The sequence below is a fragment of the Teleopsis dalmanni genome, chromosome 1, assembly GCF_002237135.1.
Source record: "Teleopsis dalmanni isolate 2A chromosome 1, ASM223713v2, whole genome shotgun sequence".
Taxonomy (NCBI): domain Eukaryota; kingdom Metazoa; phylum Arthropoda; class Insecta; order Diptera; family Diopsidae; genus Teleopsis; species Teleopsis dalmanni.
In genome coordinates, this window is record NC_051846.1 from 132,692,849 (window position 1) to 132,719,276 (window position 26,428).

The window sequence follows — 26,428 nt, forward strand, 5'->3', positions numbered from 1 at the left end:
ATTGTTTAAACAATTTTATAAAAGTTCAATCAATTATCTTTAAAACGCTATAAATTTCTACCTATTATAGAACTTGAGATATAGCCATTTGAAAATGTGTCTACTATGCCAATTCTCAAAACCCCACAAAATTTTTTCCCGAGATACGGGTCTTCTTATTTTATGAAAGGAGCTCATAAAAAAAATTTCAGCCAAATCGGAGATCATGAGATCATTTTTTACCAAAATCCGTCCGGTTTGTAAAAGAATGACCCATATGCAAAAATAGAAAGTGAAAGACTTCTCTATATACGACTAAATCAAGTCAAATTGCGTACTGAAGAGTACATCCATTTACGTGATGCAGTTGTAAATGATGGCAATCTCAGTGACTTAGGGAAAATAGTCATTGTTGAGAATTCGCCTACATTTGAACACCCACCAAAATTGCCTGCACTGAACAAGCCCACAAGCTGTCATGTGTGATGACGCCAGTTTTTTGCCGAAAGCCAAAAGGAGCACACGCGGTATACAGCCGTAAAACAATGCGGTTTTTTAGATACACATTTATAAAAGTCAATGCGGTTTTAGATAAACATTTATAAACAATCAAACAATGTAAATAACAGTTATTGTATAATAAAATATATATATAAAATATTTAACACATAAATGTACAAGAAATTAAAACTTAACAGTCATTTTACCATCTACATTCACAGGCAGTCTGCACGTGTATTTAAATAAAAATTAAAACCTTTAATAGATTTTATTGTCAAACACCATGTATTTGGAGAGACGCACTGTTGTATGTATTCCATTGAATGGCAAAAAAGAGGTTGCACATTTCTTCTGATGCTTCTAATACAGCTCAACCATAGCAGATACGTACACTATTTCCCATCATACTAACTACATGTTTTCCGGCTAATCCAAAGGATCTTTGGGAAAAATATAAAGACTATATGAGTGAAGACATTTTACATCGCATGCGTAGCCAACAAATCACTCACAGAATTGGGAATGATTGTTCCAAATAGATCTGATAATGACATTTTCAATAGTGATATACAACAAGAAACGCACATTGATGTTAATGAATTATAAACATTTGCTCGAATTAATTTGCCGAAATTGGTATTAGGCCAACGAACAGCATACATATGACACAATTATAATGCAATATCTAACAAGAGTTGTGGTTTATATTTCTTAGATACACCTGGAGGTTCTGGCAAAATTTTTCTTATTTTAATTATTCTGGCAACTATAAGGTCACAAAATAATATTGCGCTTGCTATTGCATCATCTGGTATTGCAGCAACTCTTTTGGATGGTGGTCGAACGGCACATTTAGCATTGAAATTGCCATTAAATATGCAAGTAATTGAAACTCCAACATGTAATATTAGCAAATATTGAATGGGAAAAATACTAAGACCATGTCAGCTTATAATAAAAGATGAATGCACCATGGCACACAAGAAATCATTGGAAGCACTCGATCGCACATTAAAAGATTTGAGAGAAAATGAGCAGCTCTTTGGTGGTGCACCCATTTTGTTAGCTGGTGATTTTCTACCAGTTATACCACGTTCAACACCTGCAGATGGATTTAATGCATGTCTCAAATCATTAGTGTTATGGCGGTCTGTGGAGAAAATATTTTTAAAGTACTATATACGTGTTCAATTACAACAAGATGAATCTTCTGAACGATTTTCAAAACAAATGTTTAGATATTGGGAATAGTAAAATGGAAATGGACGAATCCGCACATAGTATTAAATTACCAGAAAACTTTTGTCACATTGTAAAATCCAGTGATGAATTGATTGCCAAAGTTTTTCCAAATTTATCGTAGAATTATAAAAATAATCAATGGGTTAGTGAGCGTGCTATATTGGCAGCCAAAAACATTGTTGTGAATTCAATAAACTGCACAATTCAAAATGAAACACCTGGTGAAGGAACAACATATAAGTCCATAGATACTGTTGTCAATCACGATGAATCAGCTAATTATCCAATAGAATTTTTAAATTCGATGAATCTACCAGTAATGCCATCGCATATTTTGTCTTTGAAAATTGGTTCCCCAATCATCTTCCTACGAAATATAAATCAACCGCAATTATGCCATCAGTAAAAAAATTAATGAATAACATAATTGAGGCAACCATTTTAAAGGGAAAACACCAAGGGGAACATGCACTACTATACGCATTCCCATGATACCAACAGATACTCCATTCGAATTCAAACGTCTATAGTTTCCTGTACGACTAGCCTTTGCAATGACCATTAACAAACAATAGGAACAATCATTGCAAGTATGTGGATTAAATTTGATAAATCCATGCTTCTCACATAAACAGCTGTACGTTGGGTGTTCACGAGTTGGGAAACCATCAAATTTATTTGTTCTTGACCAGATAAGAAAACAAAAAATGTTGTATATTTACAAGCACTACAATAAAAAATATATTGGCAGAATATTTTTTATATCGAGAAGTAATGAACAGATAAGATAAAGTTCACCATCAATACTCTAATAGTTTAATATATCATGAAATCAATTATCTGTTCTTATTGATTTTCTTTTGCAGATTCCATTTCAATTGAAATTCGTTTGCAATATTGTTTAATATCACAAGTGAAGAAACAAGTTTATTCTACCATCAACTATGTATACCTATGTTTTATATGTTATATGCTATGTTATATTTAAATGACATATATGTAGGAATAATTTTATTGTTGATTTTCATTTTGATGTATTGTATACATTTGATCATTAATAAATTATGTTTGATGTATCAAAACTGCCTTTTTGTTCAGATTTTTAATTAACATAGATGCATAACACAGCAACGCATGATCGGGTACAGCTATTGATTATATATTAATATCCTAATAAACTATAGAACATAATAAATTTTTTGTATTCATTTTATTACGTTAATAAATTTCTAAATTTAGTTTACCTGAAATTTAATACAACATTCATTAGCTGTTACGCGATAGGAAGTTCTCCGGGTCAGCTAGTCTTAATTATAAAAATACAAATTTCATATATAAAAACTGATTCGAATTTATAACTTTGTGAGGTGACTTTAAATAATTTAATTCAGTAACATAAATTTATTAAATTTAATTCATGTAAGGTAAACATGCTTAAGATTTGTTTCGACGTATAAATGCATAATTCATCGCATATTTCACTAATTACAAATATATAAAAGTAATTATATTCGTATAAGAACCTACATAACTTATTTTAAATATTTACATATTTATCTAAAATTTTTATATTTTTATGGTACTTTAATAGGTAAAAATAATCGCGGGTCACCAATTTTGGGATCTAACTTTACTACGACTTGATCATCACCGTCACCCACTTCTAAAAACGAGTTCCAGTCTGCTAGAAAGTAGAAACCATTTTTCTTTTTAGGCGGTAAAGTTTCTTCTTTATTTGGATCTGGACCAAATGAGTCTTCTAAGTCCGCTAAAGAACTACTTTGAGATTCTTCAGTTGCATTTACAGGGCTGCTTTTAGCTAGTATGTCCTTATTACTTGATAGAATGACAGCATCCCTATCTGAATCATTAAAGCTAAGACCAAAGTTAAACTTTAAAGGACCCGCTGTAATATCCTTCATATCCTTTATGTTCTTTGTAGAATAGGATTCTACTGTGCCAGCTTGCAGATCGCTTGTTGTATATGTTGATATATCTTCACTTTGCCGACGACTCTTTTTTTGATCGTCATTAATAGGATGAATGTGTTTAAATTCCTCCAAATATTTTTCGTCTAACTGCTTGATCATATCTGATGTTATATTGATATTGAGTTTCTTTAGCTCTTGCAAATTATTGACTAATCGTTGCAATTCGCTTAAATCGGATTTTTTCGATTCTGCTGTTGTACTTTTTTTTTTAATATCTTCGCTTTTTTTAATTTCACGTTCAAATATGTTTTGTTTAATAGAGTCAGATGGTTTTTGCTCTGCTAATAATTCAGTTGATTTTTCCCTAAGTTCATGATTAATGTCAGGTATAGCAATTTGATAGTGCATATCACTAAATTCTCCTATTAGATCACTGTCTTTAACGGTTGTTTTGTTGTCATAAACATCACTGCGCCTTCGAAAACCTTGAGGATGCTCAGTAGAAACTCCAATTTTATTTGCTGCGAGCTTAATAGCATCTTCAATAATTTTTGTAGCACTAAATATTGGCAACTGCACTGTGCTTTCAGTAGTTGTTTTAGGTAATTTAGGTAGGGGAGATTTCATGGTAGTTAGTGAAAAAACGACCGTTTTCTGTTTCATGCTATCAAGTTCTTCTTTACTCGACATATCTAAATTGAAGTTTTTATGTAAATTTAAAATGTTGGTAGCTGTTTTGTTATCAGAATATATGTATATTGGTAACTTTTGAAAGATTGTTTCACGAGAATTACTTTCTATTGGTTTGGTTTCTAATTGCTCAGACAATTTTTTAGGCAGTATGATACTAAGATTTTCCAGCCTTTGAGCATTGTTTAGGAGTTTTTGTAACGCCTCTGAGTTGTCTTGTTTTATGTTCGAGGTTTTTATTTTATCATACTCCTCACGTTTGGGTATGGAAATAAACTTTGGTACCTCTTTTGTTGCTGTTTTATCGGCCGTAGAAGAATATATGTACTTATTTGACTCTGTTTCAGCATCCATAGGATGAGTATACTTAGATTTGTCTGGATTTGATAATGAGACATGATCTAATTCATCAATTTTTTCATTGGTTGTTTGTTTCCAAACTAAACTTGTATTTTGTACAATATTTGGTTCAAATGTTGTCACTTCATGGTTTGACAAGTTTAATTTCAAATTTTCTAAATCTGCTTCTTTAAAGAGTAAATCTTCTAAGTATTTATAACTGTTTAGATTTTCGGGATAAACGGTATGACTATTACTGATTTTTGTAGCATTTATAGATGATGTAGAAGCGACTGTTAGCATATTTGATACAAGGTTTGCATCTCGCTGAGATTTTGTTCTAATAGGAGTTGGAATTACTTCAGCTTCAGAACCATCTGTTTTAAGCTTCACGCGTTCTAATTCTTGTACTTTGCTAAGTAGCTTTTGTAGTTGGATGAATTCATTTGGGTCTACTTTTTGTAAGCTACTTCCAGATTCAGTTTCATTGTTTTCATTTGGTGTTTTTAGTTCTTCAAGAAACCCGGATGCAGTCAATGCTGTAGGGATTTCTGCTTTATCGAGCGGTGCTTGATCTTCATAATGAGTTTGTTTGTAAAGCTGTTGAAGTTGAGCAAAATCATTGATGGGCACATGATAGTCATTAGCTGTTGCCTCTGCTTTAACATTGCGGCTAATAAAATCAAGATGCGGTGGTAATTCTGTGCTCTGGTTTTCATTTGGTTGAATGTTGAAACTTTCTAACTGCTGTATTCTACCAATCAGTTTATGCAGATCATCAGAACTAGAAGCGGCGTTGGGCTTTTGACTCATAAGTATAGAATAGTTATTTCTATCTACACTTGGCATAGGTGTAGTTATTATACTGGGTGGCAAAGTTTTCAAGCTAATAGTACTTGTACTTTGTGCTTCAGTAGTGTAACTTGCCCTATTCAATTCTGCTAAATATTTTTGTAATAGTTGCAAATCGTTTTGGTTGGATGAAATGGGTTTCTTTGTGGGAATGGTGATAGTGGTGGTGGTGGTAGTTTTTGGTGTAGTTCTTAAGCGTACTTGTTCATATAAGCGTTTCAACTCACTTTCATTACTAAGTATTTTTTGTAGTTGTAAAAAATCTGTTGGTGAAAAATTAGCTCGAGTACGCGGTTGTTGTAGTTTTGGTTGAACAGTTGGTTTTTCTATACTCTCAGATTCTGCCACTTCCAAATTTTGGCTTAATTTAGGAGAATGTGTTTGTTGCTGGCTCTGCTGTTCCAAGATGAGGTCATTAAAGCGATTGGTTAAAGTTTGACTTTTAATTGGCAAACTTGTTTGAGTTATGATTGCATCAGATCTATTAAAAAGGTTAACTGTTTTATTTGTAGGTACAACTAATTGAAGAGCATTTTGTGGATTTATTCGAAGTTTCTCTAGTTCTTGTAAATTCTCCAGTAATTTTGCAACCTCGTCAGATTTATTATTGTCAATTTGTCTATTATCGTTTGTATCAATATTAGGATCAATCCTTCGGCGAAGTTTATTTGGTTCATTTAGTGATGATTCTCCATTTATGGTTAATACGTTCGAAAGTCGTGATGTTGCTTGAGTTGAAGTTGGTAATGAAATTGCTGATGTAGTTAAAGTATTTGCATTATTATTTAAACGCTCTAACTCTTGCAAATTTTGTATAAGTTTCTCAAGTTCTGTATTGTCAATTAACGTACTTTTCTTCGACTTGTTGCCTTCTCTGTTTGCTACTTGAGCTACTACTTCCCTTTTTTCACTAGCTTGCTTATCACTGCCACTCACATATGATTTTTTATTCAAATCTTTGAATTGTCGCCCTCCAACAATGCCAAATCTCGTCAGATATCCTTCAACTTCTGGTTTTATTCGAATTTCTTCACCAATGTTAAGTGGCTTAAAATTTAAATAAGCATCTGACCTTATTTTTTGAGTTGCACTTTGATGATTCTTAACAGTAAAACTACTAACGACAGGTTTAGGTGCACTCTCTGCTTGGAAGAAGTCATCAATAAGAGGTTGGTGATAACCATTTTTTTGATCTACAATACCTAAAGTTTTTAGGACTTCAAAAACTGGTTTAACAGTATTAATAAAAGGTTTGGTGTTCATTTGAATTGGAAGTTTTGAAAATTCAATGTCCTTAGCATTGTAATGACTACTGTAACGATGAGTTGACTTCGGTTTTGATATAAGATACTTTGTATTATAATCAGTAGAATTTGTAATTGGTTGAAATGCTGATAAATCGGTTCTTATTGGTGATAGTTTTTTTATTACAGGTTGCGTTGGAGGATGAGACGTACTAGGACTTGCAGTAACAATTACATTTTTTTTTGAATAATTTGGCTTGTAAGTAGTAGCAGCCAAATTTAGTATGCTTGGGATTTCGTTTTTAGTTACAGTATTTGGATCAGGAGTAACGAATTTTATGGGTTGTGGTTGTGCATAGATATTAATAACTTTCGTTACTGGAGGGCGTGTGTATAAATCCTGTTAAAATAAGCAATTGGATACATACATGAAACTTAATATCAGGTGCTTTCAGTTGACACCGAGTGTGGGAAAAAACGGCATGCTGACCCATTGGTGCTAAGCGAGAAATTGGCATCACTGTTACCATGTCATGTTTTCGCAAACAACAAATCTTGCATATGTGTGAAATTTCCAATGAAGATTCACAATAGTTCGCTTATTGCGTTAGAAATACTTGTTTCTTTACTGGCCAAAGTGTTTGACCACTTCACAATTACTTGCTTAAATAGACAAAGTAGTGCTGTTGTTTTGCGTTAATTTAAGCAGCTAGGCCTTGCTGTTTTTTGCCACACTTGCGAGCCACCGAAAGCACCTATAATGAATCTTTAAGTACTTGCAAATTTTCTTTGGTTTTATTATCCGTATTGTAAGGTAACACCAACATTAAGGCACGTACTCCTTCAGCTCGAGTTAAATCACGAACTTTCTTGGTAGTCTCAAAATCCTCGCGTTTTATTTTTTCATAGAGTTCCTGAATTTCACCCCTAAATTAAGGAAAGTATATATTGAAGCATTTGGTTTCTGAAACTGTAACCTATGTTAGTACCTGGTTAAACGAGGTAAGTTACTATCCTGTTCCCACAACTGTCGCACTTCTTCTATAGTTTCGTCCATGAAGGGTGTTTGCAAATCATTATTTAATGATAAGTAATTGGTGTGTTTTAGATCCGGTTGATTGAATATAGGATAGCTATTAAATATCGGGATAAACAGCAAGACCACAAATATATGTAGTATTACGTCAGACTTAAAAATGAAAAACATATTATCTGCAAAAGAACAACACACAATTATTAAAATTTTTATCTGTATTTAAATAAAAATTAAGTGAATGAAATATAAATTAAAATGAGTCTAATTTAATGTTATAATAAACAATAACCAGAATCTTTTCCCATTTAATGAAATCATTTAATATTATTGTTTCGCAATAAATTTAGTCGAACTACAGTTTCCTTTTGGTCACACCAAAACTTTATTCATTTATTTTAAATAACAATTGAAAACAATAAAAATTTACTTAATAAGTACGCGAAGTTTCGTTGTAGAACATAAACCCTTATAGACACTATGGTGAGGAAGATAGCAAGTTGATTCAGCATCATTCAAATATTACACCACTTTCATATGGCCACATGTCTGATATTCGTCCACAAAAGCTTGATATAGCTTATACATTTCTGTATCTCGACTTAATCGTTGTAAATTACTGTTTTGTAATGCCAGTGCATTTAGTTTATTTGACTTAAGAATTGGCAGATTATCCTTCTGCTTTACTGGGAGTCTGACCACATATCGAATAGTGTTGTTACGTACAGTTGTACGTTCAAAGAAGTTCTCACAATACATCTCATCTTTTGTTAACGGAATCTGGGTTCTATGTATGTATGTATATTTATTTTCATTTTAAATTTCATTTTTACAGTATGATTAGTAAATCTTAAATTAATATATAAATAAATATAATTAAAATAGCGACTGCGACACATGTCGTCCGTTGACATCTGGCTTGTTATTTCTTCTAATGCCCAAAATTTACGCAGCGTATTTCTTAGTCACTTCGGTGGTCTTCTGCAGTGTATTTTAATGATTCGTTTTTCCACCACTTCCATTGTGTTCATGTATAAGTGTATGATGTGTTGCATTACATTGCAGGCACCGATATTTTCATGGGCAATAATGACACATATGTCTTGTTCTTAAACAATGAAAGCACAACCTTGCAGTTCTGGCTACCACATATCTCTGTAGCCCAATCATTTGTAGAAATTCTGCGCTATGTGCCAGCAAATACTTACCTTGGCAGTGCACACATTGTCTAATAATTGTATGATAGCCTTTCACAAAATTCTTTGGTTGGATAAGTGTTCCAAACTTTTTCTCCCCATTGGATTTATCGGTCATACTATTCGAATTTTCTAAGAAATTGACCAGCTCCTCAAACTTTGGAATATGTTCTGAACTAATCGTTGACAGCTCCCAGGCTAAATGCGTTCTAGTGTCTAGTTTGTGCAGGACAATAAAAACCAACCACTCATCTTAATGTTGTACGGGATGGCCCAATTGTTCTAACGTACGTAAAGCTGACGTAATGGTGTCACATAGTAATCGAAAGCTTTTTAGTGAGCATTCAGACATCGCTGTTACGTTAACAATTTTCTTCAAATACGCGTTAAAGATTATCCTCTTGTTTCATACTTGTGGACGAGTAAATTCAATGCTGCTGCCCAATGTGCGTCTGTCGTAGTAATGTTGTCTAGCGTGTGTTGAGTTACTAACACTAACGCATATTGTAAGTATTGCAGTTTCTGCGTATTAGATAATGCAAAGACGATTGACATGAATAAATCCTTAAACGCGTACCAATGCAAATAGTTACCATCAAATAACCGAATTTTAATACGAGGCAGATTAAACGTTAATTCCATTCTTGTCACATTTCTAATTATAATTTCATTGGTATTTGAATGGTTTATAATTACAGTTTATAATTAACTATCGCACCGATTAGCTCTCCCAACGTTTCTGAATATATGATTTCGACTTCCATGTAGTTGTCTTCGCTGACTAACGCTACCACTGAGTCACTCGTTTTTTCAATCTTTGCACCGTCATGACTGTAAGCCAACAAATCTTCTCAAGCTTCTTTGTACTGTGTCCGACAACTTTCTAAGAGATTCTTCCCTGTTTTTCAGCATGCTAATTTTCTTGCAATTCTGTCCATTTTCCGATTATATATGAATCAAATGCGACTATTATATGCAAGGTAACCAGAAGTGCCCAGAAGGCTTTTCTAATCTAAAGCAAACAATTGTGCCTAGCGGCTATAGAATGTAACCAGTCGTGTCCGTCGGCTTTTATAGATAGTTCCCAATTGTGCCCAGCGGCTTTTATATACTTTGAAAAATAAAAAAAAAAACTTTATTCATTTACTTCAATAACAAGTGAAAACAATAAAATTTTACATAAAGAGGTTTTCGAACAGAAGTGAAACAACAACAAAAATTTATTTTTTAAATTATTTTAATTAATTGATTTTTTGGCTGACCATACAGCTGTTTCGAGTATTGCCAAATACCCTTCATCAGTGGTCTTGGAAATAATTCTTGTATTTAATTATTCGTAAATAATTATTTTTGAGACTGCAAGTACCAGGAATCGAACTCGGGTCCTGCCAAATATGAAGCTCAGAATCAGCGCACCTTAACCAACTGATTCAAAGCCGTACTTGACTTTTTTGTTCGCATATTTTTGCTGGAGTTTTGTTACTTTTGCTATGAAAGTTTTTATTAACAATTTTACTTGCTGTATTTATATATTAGAACGAAATCATAAACCAGCTGTAGAATAATTGAATTAATTAATTAATTATATTTTTTATTTTTAAGTGTTCAATTTCAAAACTATTCTATTCGTAGAGGCATTATTTGTTGCATGATTTGTTCTTTCTTATGTATAGAACCTAATCTAGGAACGTAATGCTGAGAAAGTCATGCTAATGTTACTCCACTAGTCGCACGGGCGAGAACCAATATTTATTGGCGAGAACCATATTTTTGTGAATAAGTTGTAATTTAACGTCAAATTTTCCAGACGAAAGTGACTATTATAATATTATAATAGTCATTATAATATTTTACTTAATAAACACATGAAAATAAAAGAAAACTGCCACGCCATGAAAATCCGATCAATCACCACGCTTGCGCACGAAAGAAAGAAAACAAAACTTGCTAACAAAGAAAAAGGAACTCACACATAGTGGTTGTCAGATTGATGTCATTTAAGAGTAGGGTATAACTTTGCTTAACTTGGCGCTCAAAAAAATCACTCCGTCACTTTTTGTGTTTTCTAAGTGAAAAACATAAAAAGTGATAATAAACTTATTACAAATAATCGAGACAGTAACTTTTAAACAAAATTTATAAAAAAAAAATAATAACCGATAAAAATAAAATATTATATTTATTTCTTTTGTAGAAAAAGTAAATTTTGACTTTGTTTTGGAATTTGTTTACTTTTCTCTAAATCACACGCCCTTGAAAACAACTGATAGAGACAGCAAATAAAGCTTCAAAGCTCCAAACAAATTTACAAGAAAAGTGTTGCAAAAGAGTCTTGAATTTGTATAATTATGTAGTTATAAAAACAAACTTATGCTAAATAAATAAAATAAATAAATAAAATAAATAAATAATTAAATAAAAATAAATAAATACGCGAAAAGACTCTTAAAATATTGATTAATAAATTCTTAAGTCAAATTAAAATTTTTATTATTTATATATTTAGGAAACCTTTTTCGTGCAATTTAAAATAGAACTTTGAGGATTCATAATTAAAAACGTATGTAAAGTTTCTTTCTCTAGAAAAGAGAGCGATTGTTATGAATGCCTGCGTGAAAAGAAAAAAATTAGCTTAACAAGAATTAAATGTACAGACATGACATTATTTCGATTTACTCGCGACGTCTAGTACCACTCCGCGCTGCTTGTGGTTGTTTTTTTCTTGTCTCCGCCTTGTCTTCTTTAGTTTAAAAAAAAATAATTTTTTTCTTTTGTTTTCATTTATTTCATTTATTTTTACTATATAAACTATCACTATATTTACTATTTATTAATTAACTATGAATTTTAAAAGAAAAAAAGGAACAAATTCTTTAATTTACATATGCATTGCTCGTACATGATAAAAGTAAAATATAAAAAAGAAAAAAAAAGAAAAAAGATTTATACATTTTTTTGTATGGTCTGGAGCTGCAGCGAAAGCTTAAGCAAATTAGAAATTAAGAATAACAATGCTGCCAAAGCCAAGCTTAAAAATGAGGGAAATGCAGTTTACATAAAAGCGGGTAATATAAGTATTGTAGAAATTTTGAAATGTAAAATGAAAAAAAAAAAGATAAAGAAAGGGTAAACCGTGGGAGGTCAAAAAACGGCCTCCAGAATTGTGCGAGATTTGGTAATGAACGGAATAATGACGAAAAAATAGGAGATATAAAAAGGGTAGTGCGCGGTTGAGGAGGGCTTTTTTTTCCACAGTTTTTTTGAAGTGATGACGTTTCTTTTCTAAACTGAACTGAAAATTATTAAAATTTAAGTTAAAGTTTTAAGCATTAATTTGTGAAAAACTATTTTTATTTAAATTACAAATGAAAAAATTAAAAAAAAAGGGAAAGAAAAAGTGTTAACTGAAATAAAAAGTTTATGAAGAACTGTTTTTTTTTAAACTTCATTTTATTATATACAATCTATTCTATGCATGAATAATAAGTACTACTTATGGCAATAATAATATATGATTGGCATGTGCGGGACTACACAGTGGTAATTACCGCGTTATGAAGAATTACAATTTCTAGAATCTACTCGGCAAATCAGAAGCGTATTAATCTACGAATGTCAAAAGTATCCCTCGTTAGGCCTGCGGCAAGGGGGTTAGGGTGAACTACCAGTCGTGAGTGATAGTTGCTGCTTATCTGCTGTATTGACTCGTACACTATAGAGATGGCAAGATCGTTATGTAGGACGTTATTCGGAATAACACATGGGGCGTCGGCGCAGATACGTAATATTTTTGATTGAAACCTCTGAATCATATCTAGATTTGACTTCGCTGCTTTACCCCAGATGGGTATACCGTATGTCCAGATTGGCTTTAAGACGACCTTGTATAAAAGCATTTTATTTTGTAGCGATAATTTGGATTTGGGATTAAGTAGCCAGTAAAGTGAGCGTAGCTTAAGTCCTAACTGCTTCCGTTTTGTAAAGATGTGGTGACGCCAATTTAGACGACGAACAAAATGTACACCTAGATATTTGGCGTTTTCAGCTTCTGGCAATTCACAGCCATTCAGTCTAACGGAAGGGCAGGTACCGTGGCGGAGTGTAAAAGTAGTTTGAACAGATTTGTTATCGTTAGTTTCAATGTGCCAAATGTCTAGGCATGCGTTTACATCGTTCAGATAACTTTGCAAAAGTTGTGAAGCTACTACAGGATCTGCGTGTTTCACCATCACTACAGTATCATCTGCAAATGTCGCAGTGTATGTTTTAGCGCTGAGTGGGAGATCTGCTGTGAACAAAGTATATAAAGTAGGACCCAACACACTTACTTGGGGAACTTCAGCCTCTATTTGAAAAAGTTCAGTGTGACAGCTATTCATTTTAACCATAAAGTGCCAATCTAGTATATATGATTTTAAGACAGAGAAGTAGCTATGCGGTAGTTGTAACTTCAATTTGTAGAGAACTCCGGTGTGCCATACTTTATCGAATGCTTGTGTTATGTCGAAAAAGGCTGCTGTGCAGTATTCTTTATTTTCCAATACAAGTCTTGCGAAGTTGTATACTCTATTTACTTATTGAATAGTAGAGTGGTGCTCGCGAAACCCGAATTGGGAATCAGACATCTATTTGCGATAATTGGCTTTAAACATTTTAGGAATACTCTCTCAAATACTTTTGACAACACAGGAAGTAAGCTGATCGGTCTGTAAGATGTTGCAAGTTCGACGGGCTTACCGGGCTTTGGAATTAATATGATTTTGGCGACTTTCCATTGAGCTAGGTAGTGTTCACAGGTGAAAATTGCATTAAACAATTGGTTTATGAATTAAAAAACCCACATGTGGTAGCTCATGTAGCACCTTTCCGGTTATCAGGTCATATCCTGGAGCTTTTTTGGTTTTAATGTTATTTTTTATGAACCACTTTAATTCACGAGTCAAAGACATAGGAATAGGAAAGTCTAATTGATGCGGTGTGTGGAGAAAACCTTCAACTTCAGAGTCTTTCAGATTATTTTTAGAGCAGCGTGGCTGAAAGACTTTACCGAGGTGCACTGCAAAAGTTTTCGCTTTATCAGCATCAGTTTTAGTCCATTGCCCATTACTCATCTTAATTGGTGGTATATGCGATGTAGGTTCATTAAGTATGCGTGTAGCTTTCCATAAGGAGTACTCAGTGGCCTCAGAGGGAGACAAGCTTGCTAAGTAAATTGCAATGCTTGCATTTTTCCTTGCCTCTAGATTTACTTTGAGTTTTTTGGAGGCTACATTCAGGCGCCTCTTATCGTTAGGATCTCTCGTCATCTGCCAGACCCTACGTAATTTATGTTTTTCAAGCAGTTGTACTTTGATATCCTTGTCTAGATGTACAGTCCTACAATTCTGTGTAGACGGAGTTGCAGACCAAGCTGCCTTTTGTACAATTTTGTTGAATTGTTCTACTGCGGTTTAAATGTCATGATGAGTTTTAAGAGGAATATATGTCGAGAGGTGCTCGCTAATGTAACTACGGAAAATAGCCCAATCAGTTCTTTTGTTGTGAAGTCTGAGTTCTGGAATTTTTAGGGCGATATTCGAATGAATTCCTAACAGAAGAGGCGAGTGGTCAGACGAAATATCTAACCACGACCGCAAGGTTAGATTATTTTTGGGTACGCCCTTACAAATGCAAAAGTCAATGACATCTGTAGCTCGTTTATGTAAATCGTTCGAATTTAACTCGAACGATTTCTTTCGAAAAGTTCTCACTTGCTTTTTCTCACTTCTTTCGAGTTTGCTGTTTATGTAACATGAAAAATTCACCACACGAGAACGTTATGGTGTGATGAGAGAAACTGATGAAAATGGAACGCTTTTTGAAAAAATTGAACGAAAATGAAACAATTTTAAAAGGTTGCTTAGTGTTTGCAAATAGCACTTGTACAAAAAATTTTAATTTATTCACTTTAACTTACTTTTTTCCATTCAAAATTCAAAACTTCTCGCAAGCAATTTGACAGGTGACAAAAACTCGAACGAAAAAAAGTGAGAAAACAATTCACCACAGTTACATAAACACTTCTAGTGAGTAATTTTTAAAGTGAGAAAATCGTTCGAGAAAACGAAGTGAGAAAGTTACATAAACGAGCCACTGGTGTTTTATTTAGATCTGTCGGCCAGTAAGTGGGTTCGCCAGTAGATAGGTGAAATAGGTTGCTTTCTTATATCGTTTTTAATAGCTCGCGTCCTCTGGGTGTTATTAATCTTGAGTTCTTGAGTTGAATTGATGACTTTTAATTGATTGATTGATTGACAGTAGATAGAGACAACAGTTATTTAACCATATACACCTCGTATTGTTATGACTATTGATTGCAGATATACTTCATTGCGATTGATGAGAAATGAGTGGTCAATATTATTTTTTATGATTGTTGTTGCGCCGCCACGGGCGTTACCAGAAGGATGGTTTGCGTTGTACATTGTGTAATATGGAAGCGTCAGATAGCTTGTCGATGTAAAATGAGTTTCACTAATAAGCATAACATCAATGTTTTTGTCAAGAAGAAAAGGCTAAATTTCACAACTGTGTTGGATCAGCCCGTTAGCGTTCCAAAAACCAATCTTTGGACCTCCCATTATTTGGATGCATTAGCGACAAATGCGGTTATGAGGGTGAGTATAGAGCTCATTTGTTCCATAACCGTTTTGAGCATTGATTTAAGCTCAGGAAAATCGTCTTGTTGAGCTGAGTTTACGTGCACCTAATTGTTCATATTGCTAGATTTGACAGCATTTGCAAAAGTTTGGCTTGTTTCATTCAATTTGATGTGTTGTTGCATTTCTGTTTAAGTTGTTATTTTTCTACGAAAGACTGGAAACGCTTTTTTCTCGAGTTGTTTGTAAACTGTGCACCCTTTATAGTTAGCCTGGTGATTACCTTCACAAAAAACTCACCATACATTATTGCCGGCGGTTTTGCGAGAACAATCTGAGTTCAAGTGGTTTTCATACGATTGTAAAAATATTTTGTGTGACCATAGTGCTGGCACCGAGTGCATTGCGGCAATTCGCACTTCTTTTTAACTCATTGTCGAATATTACTAATATTGACGTCTTCATGGCCGAACTAAGTCTTGTTTAATTTCATCAAGAGGTATTGAAGGATGCAGGCTCCTCAACACGACGTTGAAGCTTCTATCTTGCTTTAGCTTGTATGTGTGAAACTCCGTCTGTTTCTCTGCAAGAGCTTTGGTAACTTTTGAGTAAATTTCCGCTGTGTTGGGCTGTATTTAGACTTCATTATTACCCAATATTTTAAGTACAAACTCGTTGGAGTCGGATCATTTAGCAATACCCGAAGTGGTTGATATTACCAACACCCGCTACAAATATTAGTGATTGTTTAGAAATTTTAATTTCTTTAATTACTTCAGCATGTTCTGATGTGTCTCCCTGATTTTCAGCGTCAGAGTTGTCGAGAACCTCAAAACGGTTGGGTGTTGAAAACCAGTTGTTGTCAAGCTTTTTTTGCTTACTCGCAACGTTCTTATGTTCTGCGTTTATAATTGTAGCACTAGTATTAGTTTTCGTTTTAATGGAAATTGGTTTATTTTTTTCAGCTTTAAGTTTTTTTATTTTCTCTTATTAGAGATTCGCAACCTTTTTCTAAGGACTTGTCTTCAAGCGTATTTATCTTACGGGACAGCATCGAGTTCGTAGGTTGATCATTTTCTTGCGATGGTGATGAATTATTTACTTTAATTTTATAGCTGTGGAAATTTCACTAGCTATTTTTGCTATATTTGTTTTGGTCATTGTTTTGTGTAGAGGTTTGGTTGTTGGTTGGTTATTTATTTCAATGTCTTCTGTACTAAGCATTATATAGCCATTTGAAAAGGAAATTCTCTAAGTGTGCAGTAATGTGCTGAAAACAAATGTATCTGTGTGCATTGTAAAAAAACTGCCGGGTAATGGCATTTTATTATAACACTTGGGTCAGAATCGCAGGTTAGACAGATATTATTCGCTGTGATGAAATTGAAAGGTACAAATATTTACATAAATAGAGATCTCACAGTGGATGAACGGTCCAGAAAACAGAATCTGCGCGCAGTAGATAATGAGCTTAGAAGACTGGATCCTGGTGTTGAAGTTCGATTAGGTGATTACTCGCTTTTTATTAACGACAAATCTTGCACTTGGCGAGAAAACAAAATTATTGCTACTACTACAGGAGATGCGAAAATGATTAATAACTTGCTTACTACAACAAAGTTCCAGTGCGATGTCAAAAAAAATATAAGTAATCGTCAGCTGATGGATGTCAATCCAGCAAGAAATACCCTGGACTACATTGCAGTGGATGTTGCCTTGCAGGTGAATTCTAATTAGCAATTGACAGTGTGTCAGTCAGGTGCTTTCTTATAACGTAGCTAATTTAAAAAGTAAATTCAAACATAAGAATTTTTTCACTTTTGTTAACTTATATGTCATATTTTTTCTATTTGAAACACCTGTACTGGTCGAAAACCAAAATAACTTTACTTATTTCTTTCAAGATTATATATTGTGCTGAGTGGGAGCGTCTAAAACTCATAATGCTGGCAGAGCGCGTGGTGGTTGTCTTTATGGTTATAAAAAATGTTTAGAGAAGATATGTTCTCTTAAATTTTTAAACTTTGGTGATAATGTTGTACTATATTCTTGTGCTAATAAAGTTGATTGATTCTTCATTTTACGTTATTTAAATTGCACAAAATGGGAGGAAGATTTTTCTAAACTGGAACAATTTTTAAACTATTTTAATAAACCCGTTTACTGTATTGTTTGTGACTTAAATGTCCATGTAGCAGATAATCAAGTAGTTGATGGTAAATTATTATCCGATTTCCCATTTATTGCGGTAAGAAGAGTATCAAAAGATGTGAAGCTTAACACCAAGGGAAGAAAACTTCTAAGCTTTTTGGAGGACATCGGTGGTGTAATAATTAACAGCAGGTGTCGAGGTGATGAAGATGGGGAATTTACATACGTGGGACCAAATGGGTCAACTGTTGTTGATTTCTGCATCTGTTCATCTCAGTTACTTAGATACGTAAGCTCTTTACATGTTCTTTGCAAATCATTATTATTATTATTATTAAAAGAGTTGACGTGAAAATTGCCCAACAGCCTTCTTTCGTTTTTCATCAAGTTTGGAAGTAATTGCGAATAACGTACAAGTTCCGAAAAAAATGTGGAAAGAAGCGTGGGGAGGTAAATACAGAGAACGGTTAGAAATGACAACTTGTTCTGATTATATAAGTACTAACATGCAGAGTGATGTTAAATTGGATGTATTTCTTGAAAAAGTTCGCGAGGCGATAATTCATCCCATGTTTAAAAGAGGAGATCCCAATAAAGTTACAAATTATGAATATAAATATCTTGGAATATTAATTACGTATAACCTTTCCTACAATAAATATTTGACCTCTAAACTCTCCTTAGGTAAAAGTGCAATTAACTCGACATGGGCAAAGTATTTGTCTAATCCAAAATAACTTTTATAAATAGATTGAAAATTTTCTACACGGCAGCACGTTCGATTGTACTTTACGGGGCCCAAGTTTGGGGTTACAAAATTATGATCCAGTGGAAAAACTTTTTAGATTTATTATAAAAAAAGATAGTATTTCTACCCACTAACACCCCAACTATATGCTCCACTTAGAAACGGGTTTACCGACACAATACAAACACATTTCGCATATGTGAGAAAAATTCTTAATCTCCCCCCCACAAGGCTTCCTCGAATGGTAATATATAAGCTGAACGTATAATTAGCAAAGGTATATATTGGGCCAAAGATTGGAAAAATATGTGTTTAGAACTGGATGTTTCAATAACCAGTTTTAGGAGAATGGATCTTAAACTATTGCACAAAAATATTATAACTTTATATAAACGGAGTGAACACGATTCCTTTGTTGCGAATGCTAGGTCGGAATCTCATGACATGTTCCCACAGCTACAATATGACATTATGCATAATTTTTATTTCGAAAACACTCAGCACATATCGAGCCTACTTCTTATGTGTACAGGCGGTCTTTTTAATTTGAACGGTGGAGAATTTAATACATTCGATTGTTTTTTGTGTAATCGTCATGAAATAGAAAATATATGTCATATTATTGGTGTATGTCCAATTTTCAGAGAACATAGACCTATTTTTTTTGATAAAGCACTTCTGTCTGAAGAAGAAGTGAAAGTCTTATTAAACGGTAGCAATATTTATAAACTGTATAAATTTATGAAAAGGGTTTTAAGTTACAGAAGATTAATTATTGATGAATTTATATAAATAATAATGTTAATATTATGCATCGCATTTTGTATGCCAATCTGACACACAACAAATATGTTATTGTCAATTTAGATTTTAAGTAAAATTCTATAATTTTTTGTAAGTGCTGTATGAATTTCTTTTGAATCAATAAATAATAATAATAATAAATAATAGCCATTTAAACTATTTTCACTTATTTGAGCATGCCACAGTATAACCCAATTACGCATACACTTGTTTTACGGTTTGTTTATATGATTATATATATTTAATTATTTAAGTTTTAAAGTTATAAATAAAATTATTTATGTTTATTTACGTTTTTTAACAAAACACAAAAAAATTGCAAAATTAAAATTCAATTTGTTAAAATAAAAATGTTTAAATTTACATAAACTAAATCTCACCGTTCAAAATCGGGAACTGGTTTTTAAAAGTTTATTTTTTAATTGTAAATCGCTCAAGTATTCATAATTCTGGAATTTTAAATTTAGTATTTTAAACTAAAAGCAAAAAAATTACGGAGTGATCACCGATCGCGCGCGTTTTTAATCGTGAACATTTGTTTAGTCTTTTTTTTTTTTAAATGTAGACATTATTTATTGAATCTTTCATTTAGAAACTAACAATAAATAAATCAAATCTTAAAACATAATTTCTTATTGTTTTAATGAACAATAAATCTTTTTAAAAACAAAATTATTTTTAAACAAAATTTATTTTTTTCCTAAGCTATTGCTTTGGAAAAAGCTATTGCGACATTAAATTATTTAAAGTAAAATATGGTTAAAAATTGAAATCAAATCAAAAATCAGATTCAATGTAATTAAGTAAAATTTATATTTTAAATTAAATAAAAATTTGAAAAGTTAGCAGATGTTAATTGTGTCCTTCTTTTTTAAACGTTTGTGGCCTTTGTTTAATAAGCTTATTGGTTAGAATGATCTTGTAATTTTTAATAGGTACTCACGGCTACATCGAGCAGCTTTTTCTATTACTGTTGGTAAGCCCAAGTCTCTATGAAGGTTAGCATTTTTTATAAACCACGGTGCACCTGTTATAATTCTCAGGATTTTAGATTGGAGCCTTTGCAGTTTTACAATATTTGATGTCATCGCTGTTCCCCACATTTGAACTCGGTAACTTCACATAGGTCTTATTATCGACTTGTGTAGCAGAATTTTGTATGCAAGTAGTAGCAAGTAGTAGCATACGTTGTGCTATTGCGGGGTTTTTGTGTGCACTTAGTATTGCTGTACCGTCAACAAATGTTGCAGTTAAAGTGTTTTCCGTTGGGTTGGGATATCACTTGTATACAGTAGGTATGATATCGGACCTATTACACTTCCTTGGGAAACTCCAACTTTGATAGGACAAGGTTCTGAAACAAAATCTTTATATCTTAAACTAAAAGTTTTGTTGCTTAAGTAGTTGTTAACAAAAGGTGAGTGTTAGCTGGCATGAGAGTTGTAATTTTATGTATTATGTGTTCGTGCCATAGGTACTTTATCAAACGCTTAGGCTACATATATAAATATAGAAGTGCACTATTGTTTATCTTCAAACGACTTTTTAAAGAATGATACAATACACTGTGAGGATCAAATTTAATATATAAATTTCAACCCCACTAACTAAGTGGACAATAAAATCAATCAATAGAATTGTGGTGCAAAATAGCACTTTGCTTTCTTGAAATGTTTCTTGTCGCTTGCAATGGATAAAATTTGGGGTGCAAAATAGTATTTTGCTTACTCGAAATGTTATTTGTCGCTTGCAAATTTGTGTAAAAGGAAGCAAAATTATGGGTTTCGTCCTATTTGTGATTTAACAACATTGCAGGCCGTACCTTACCGACTCTCCGGCTTGTCCAGCACTCTCATCGGATACAACACTTCAACAATTCAACGCCTCAACAATCAGACGCTTCCGGTTTTCTGTTTTGTCCAACGATTTCAACAATTCAACGCCTCAACAATCAGACGCTTCCGGTTCTCTGTTTTGTCCAACGACTTCAGCAATTCAACAATCAAACGCTTCCGGTTCTCTGCTTTGTCCAACGACTTAAGCAGTTCAACAATCAAACGCTTCCGGTTCTCTGTTTTGACCAACGATTTCAACAATTCAACGCTTCTGGTTTATCAAACGCTTCCAGTTCTCTGTTTTGTCCAACGACTTCAACAATTCAACGCTTCTGGTTTATGTGCATCTATAATTTATAAAATCCTCATTAACTCTAATAAACATCATAAAAATACGAAACACAGTGTCTCCTGTTTCTTATTCAAAATATCTTTAACGTACCCCTGGTATACTCGCTGAGTTATACCCCGGCTATAGATAGGGCCGGAAAAGGTCGTTACAGTTGGCGCCCGAGCAGGGACCCTGAAAGAGCTAAGACGCTTTCTGGGAATGACTTCTTGGTATCGACGCTTCGTGAAAGATTTCTCAACAATCGTGCATCCTTTAACGTCATTGTTACGAAAGGGTAGGCATTGGCGATGGCAAGAGGAAAGCAGAAAGCGTTCGATGAACTAAAAAAGAGGTTAACCAAGGCCCCTATCCTACAATGCCCCGACTTCTCCAAACCTTTTTGTCTACAGACCGATGCTAGTGACTATGGACTAGGTGCCATATTGACGCAGCAACATAAAGAAGAAGAAAGGGTGATAGCTTACGCCAGCCGACGGCTAAATAATGCAGAAATGAACTATACGCCTACAGAAAAGGAATGCCTAGCCATTTTCTGGGGCATCCGTAAAATGCGGCCGTATCTGGAAGGGTACAAATTCACCGTCATCACTGACCATCTATCTCTAAAGTGGCTGAACTCTATCGATAACCCAACGGGGCGCATCGCAAGATGGGCGCTCGAACTCCAGCAGTTCAATTTCACAATAGAATACCGCAGGGGTAAATACAACGTAGTAGCCGATGCTTTGTCGAGGCAACCCTAAGACCAGATAGCATTAGCACGAACATCTACGACGGCAGCGAAACCTGATTGGGTGACAAAACGAATGGAAGCGGTTAAGCAGAAGCCACAGAAATATCCAGACTATGTTATCGAAAACCAGAATCTATACCGACACATTCCGAATTACTCCCAAGATGACGACATAAAACCATGGAAACTATGCGTCACCTCACATTTAAGACAACAGATCCGCCGCGAAAACCATGATGAACCGACGGCCGGTCATTTCGGAATCCGTAAGACAAAACAACGGGTGGCTAACAGCTACTACTGGCCTGGAATGTTTAGAGATGTGCGAAAATTTATTTTATGTTGCAATTCCTGTCAAAGATTTAAACCCAGCAAACAGCTTGCTGTCGGACATATGCTGACTCAGCTCGCCGAGGAACCATGGATCGTGGTGTGCGCAGACTTTATGGGACCTTTACCCAGATCTAAACGAGAAAATAATACACGATAAATTCACAAAATGGGTGGAACTTATACCTTTGCGCAGCGCGACGACAGCTGCCGTCCAAAGAGCGTTCAGAGAACGAATAGTGGCGAGGTTCGGAATACCAAAGATATTCATCACGGATAATAGGACCCAATTTACAAGTCATTCTGCACGTAGATTCTTCACGCAGTTAGGAGTTAAACAGCAGTTCACCGCCCCACACACGCCACAGGAAAACCCAACAGAGAGAACCAATCGCACGATTAAAACCTTAGTCAGTCAATTCACCGAAAGGGATATATACCAGAAATAACCCTGGCTATCAATTCATCGGTATCAGAGACGACAGGATTTACGCCAGCTTATTTGAACCACGGCCGCGAACCAAGACTCCCAAACAACGTGTACGATAGGCCAACACCGGGTAGCGGAAATATCATACAATACCCTAGTGACAAGGCAACGAAACTACAAGAAATTATAACTTTAGTCAAACAGAACACTCGTTGTGCAGCCGCAGGGCAAGCCAGACATTACAATCTCCGACGTCGGAATTGGAAGCCAACGGTGGGAGACAGCGTTCTACTTAAGCAACACGCACTCTCGATAGCAACCGACCACGTGGCAGCTAAATTGTCACCTAAGTTTAGTGGACCATACGACGTAAAAGCATTTAAGTCCCCAGTGATTGTAGTACTCACAAGCAAAGACCGCAAGTCTTTGCTCAGTGAAATAAAGCCACACATTAAAAGCTGCCAAGTAAAATACTACACCGACACGCTCTTACCCCAGTCCCCAGCCTCCCCAGCCTAATAAACACAAGCGGTAAGAAATAGGGGTGACTAATTTGGTGTTTCTTTTACTTCCATTACAGCACACATCAATAATTCCCACATCAACGCGCAAAATTGACTAAGATGAGTATTCAAGGAACCGAACATGCGAATGGCGAGATATATCCTACTGGCGACCCCACTCCACCGAAAACCACAGCAAGCCTGGACTCTAAGGAAAACTGGGTCATGTATTGCCGCGAAGTCTTTGGTAGCGATTCCGAAGAAGAATGGCCGTAGGAAGTTTAGCTACAGCAGGTCAAAGTGAACGGCCGATCGTGCAAACAAAAACCGAACTAAAACCACAACCAGTTCCAAAGCAACCGGCAATAAATCAACCACCAATCCGACCAACGACTTGGAGGCCAAGAAAATCAGCAAAGAGAGTTCGGGCCACAAAAATACCCATGCGTCCCAGCATTGAAGTACTTCTGCAGCAACAACAACAATATCATTCAGAACAAAAGCAAGAACTGGCTAAACCCGTGACCGAAGTAATGACACCAACTAAGAGTAATCCACCAGAAGAGTTAGCCACCTGTCCACCAACACCACCCACAGCTAAGAGAATCCTAGCACAGGTGTATGACGACAAACCAACTTCAAATCCTAAACCGGCGGTAAAAAAATACCTACAATCCGACAAAATAACGGCCGCTATAACGACCGAGATACAGCAGAGGATAGTGGTCTTCAACAAAAGGGGCAAGCAGAACTTCCTGTCCCAACACGGAGACTGTGTATATCAAGTCACTATGAGGAAGTCGGGAAAGGTAGTGGTCGCGCTCTTACCTTCGGGAAAGTAGGGAGGGAGTGTGAGGATCAAATTTAATATATATTAACCTACATCCGAAACGCACAATTGGGCACCTTAAAATTTTTAACAACAGGTGGTCACCTAACCTATGTTTGACAGCGAATGACACACAATCGAGTGAAGTAAGAAATAACGGAAGTTCGATGGGTAGCGTCGTGAATAAATATATTGTTTTAGTTAAATAAAGTTAAGTAATGTTATGTAAAAAGAAAGTCTATTAACGTTTTGTAGTTAACGCAAAAAACCAAATTTAAATTAAATCAAAGTTTAAATATATAAGTTTCAACCCTAAAACCCCACTAACAGCTTCTTGACCATGGACTTTGCATGTTTCTTTGAATAGAGTAAATGTAATATTGCTGCCATTGTCAGTTACTAACACGTTGGGAATCATGAATTTCGCGATTATTTCTTCAAAAAACACTCACGAGACTATGGACGTTTCGGCATCGGGTATGGCTACGCAAATCATATATTTGCTGAAATCGTCTTGGAACGTAAGTATGTTTCTATTTCCATTTAACGTAAGGGATAATGATCCCACGATGTCCATGTAGACTATGTCGAACGGCCGATTGGGTGTATCCGTTATCACCATTGGCATTTCCTCCAATCCCGAACTTTTATTCTTCTTACTCTTCTGATTTCGCAGGTCTTAACTGAGATCTTAATATCCTTTTGTATTCCGGCCCTTTTAAATTGACGTCTTATACGAAAGTAAGTTCGTAATGCTCCTTGATGCCCGCCTAGGGGAGAATTGTGAAACTTGCCTAGAACTTCTTTGATCTCTCTGCGATCCGTTAAGTAAACCGCGTCATCTTCTGTTGTCTGATTTCTCTCCTTCTCTTCCATTGCATCCGGGTCACTATTTGTATGTTGTCTTCCTTCTCGGGTGAAAATTCTGGGGACAATCTGCTTAGGGAATTCACGTTTAAATTCGTCTTCCCGGGTTTGTAGCATATTTCGAAATCAAACTCTAGAAGCTTTAATCTAAACCTCGCCAACCTCGTATCTTGATGTTTTAGATTCTCTGTTCTACGCAAAAGGTTTTTGGTCGGTATACACCTCAAAATGTGTCCCGAGTTGATAAGATCTGAAATTGCTTGTGGCCCACACTATCGCTAGAAACTCCTTGTTTATAGTAGAATACCTCTGTTCCGTCGCACTTAATGCTCTGCTAGCGAACTGTGGAGGCAAGCCCTTCTCAGGCTACCCTTGAGATAGAGCTGCCCCCAGGGCTTCATTACTGACATCCGTAGTTAGTATAAATGCTGCCGTCCACGTAAAATTGACTCCCCTTTTAAGTAGGTTCGTTAGAGGTATCACATTTGTGTGTTTGCAATTTTAGGTGATGTTTTCTCAAGGCATTGAATACCTTTCTTAACCGTGTATCATGTTCCCTGAGATTACTTCCATATATTACGATGTCGTCCAGGTAGACGAAACATTCTATTTCCTGTGAACCTGTCAATATATAGTTCACAATCTTCAGGAAAGTGGCCGGGGCTCCTGTTAGACCGCATGGCATTCTCTTAAATTCGTAATGACCAAAGCTCGTACTTAATGCTGTTTTCCCTCGATTCTGACTGTCCAAAGAACCTGGTGATACCCACTTACCAAATCCAGGGCACTGAAGTATCGACTACTCTCCAATTGGTCTAGTATTTCGTCAATCCTTGGTATTGGGAAAACTTGTTATATAGTTACCTCACTTAGACACCTGAAATCCACAACTAGCCTCCATTTCTTTTCCACATTCGTATCTGATTTCTTAGGTACTAAGTGTATGGGTGAGTTCCAAGGGAAAACGCTGGCTGGTTTTATCCCCTTGTTTAACATCTTGTTAACCTGTCTATTTATTTCCTCTCTCTGAGTTTCGGGTAACCGATATTGCTTAATATTAATTGGTGCGTTTCCCGGCGCCGTTAGTATTTCATGTTCGAGAACTTTTCTACACGAGTGTAAATAGTGTAAATAAATCGTTATATTCATCGATGGTTTGCATAATCCATTTCAACTCTTCATTATTTAAATTTTCGTGTAA

General features: G+C 34.9%; 1 protein-coding gene across 1 annotated transcript; it reads right to left on the minus strand.

The window, feature by feature from the left end:
* Positions 1 to 2,913: 2,913 nt before the first annotated feature.
* On the minus strand, positions 2,914 to 20,698 carry LOC119668778. Its single transcript, XM_038078409.1, has 4 exons — positions 20,292 to 20,698; positions 7,768 to 7,990; positions 7,555 to 7,705; positions 2,914 to 7,178 (listed from the first exon to the last, which is right to left on the minus strand). Exons 1-4 carry the CDS (start codon positions 20,449 to 20,451, stop codon positions 3,297 to 3,299), a joined length of 4,416 nt encoding a protein of 1,471 aa, XP_037934337.1. The 5' UTR covers positions 20,452 to 20,698; the 3' UTR covers positions 2,914 to 3,296.
* Between the last annotated feature and the right edge of the window lie 5,730 nt (positions 20,699 to 26,428).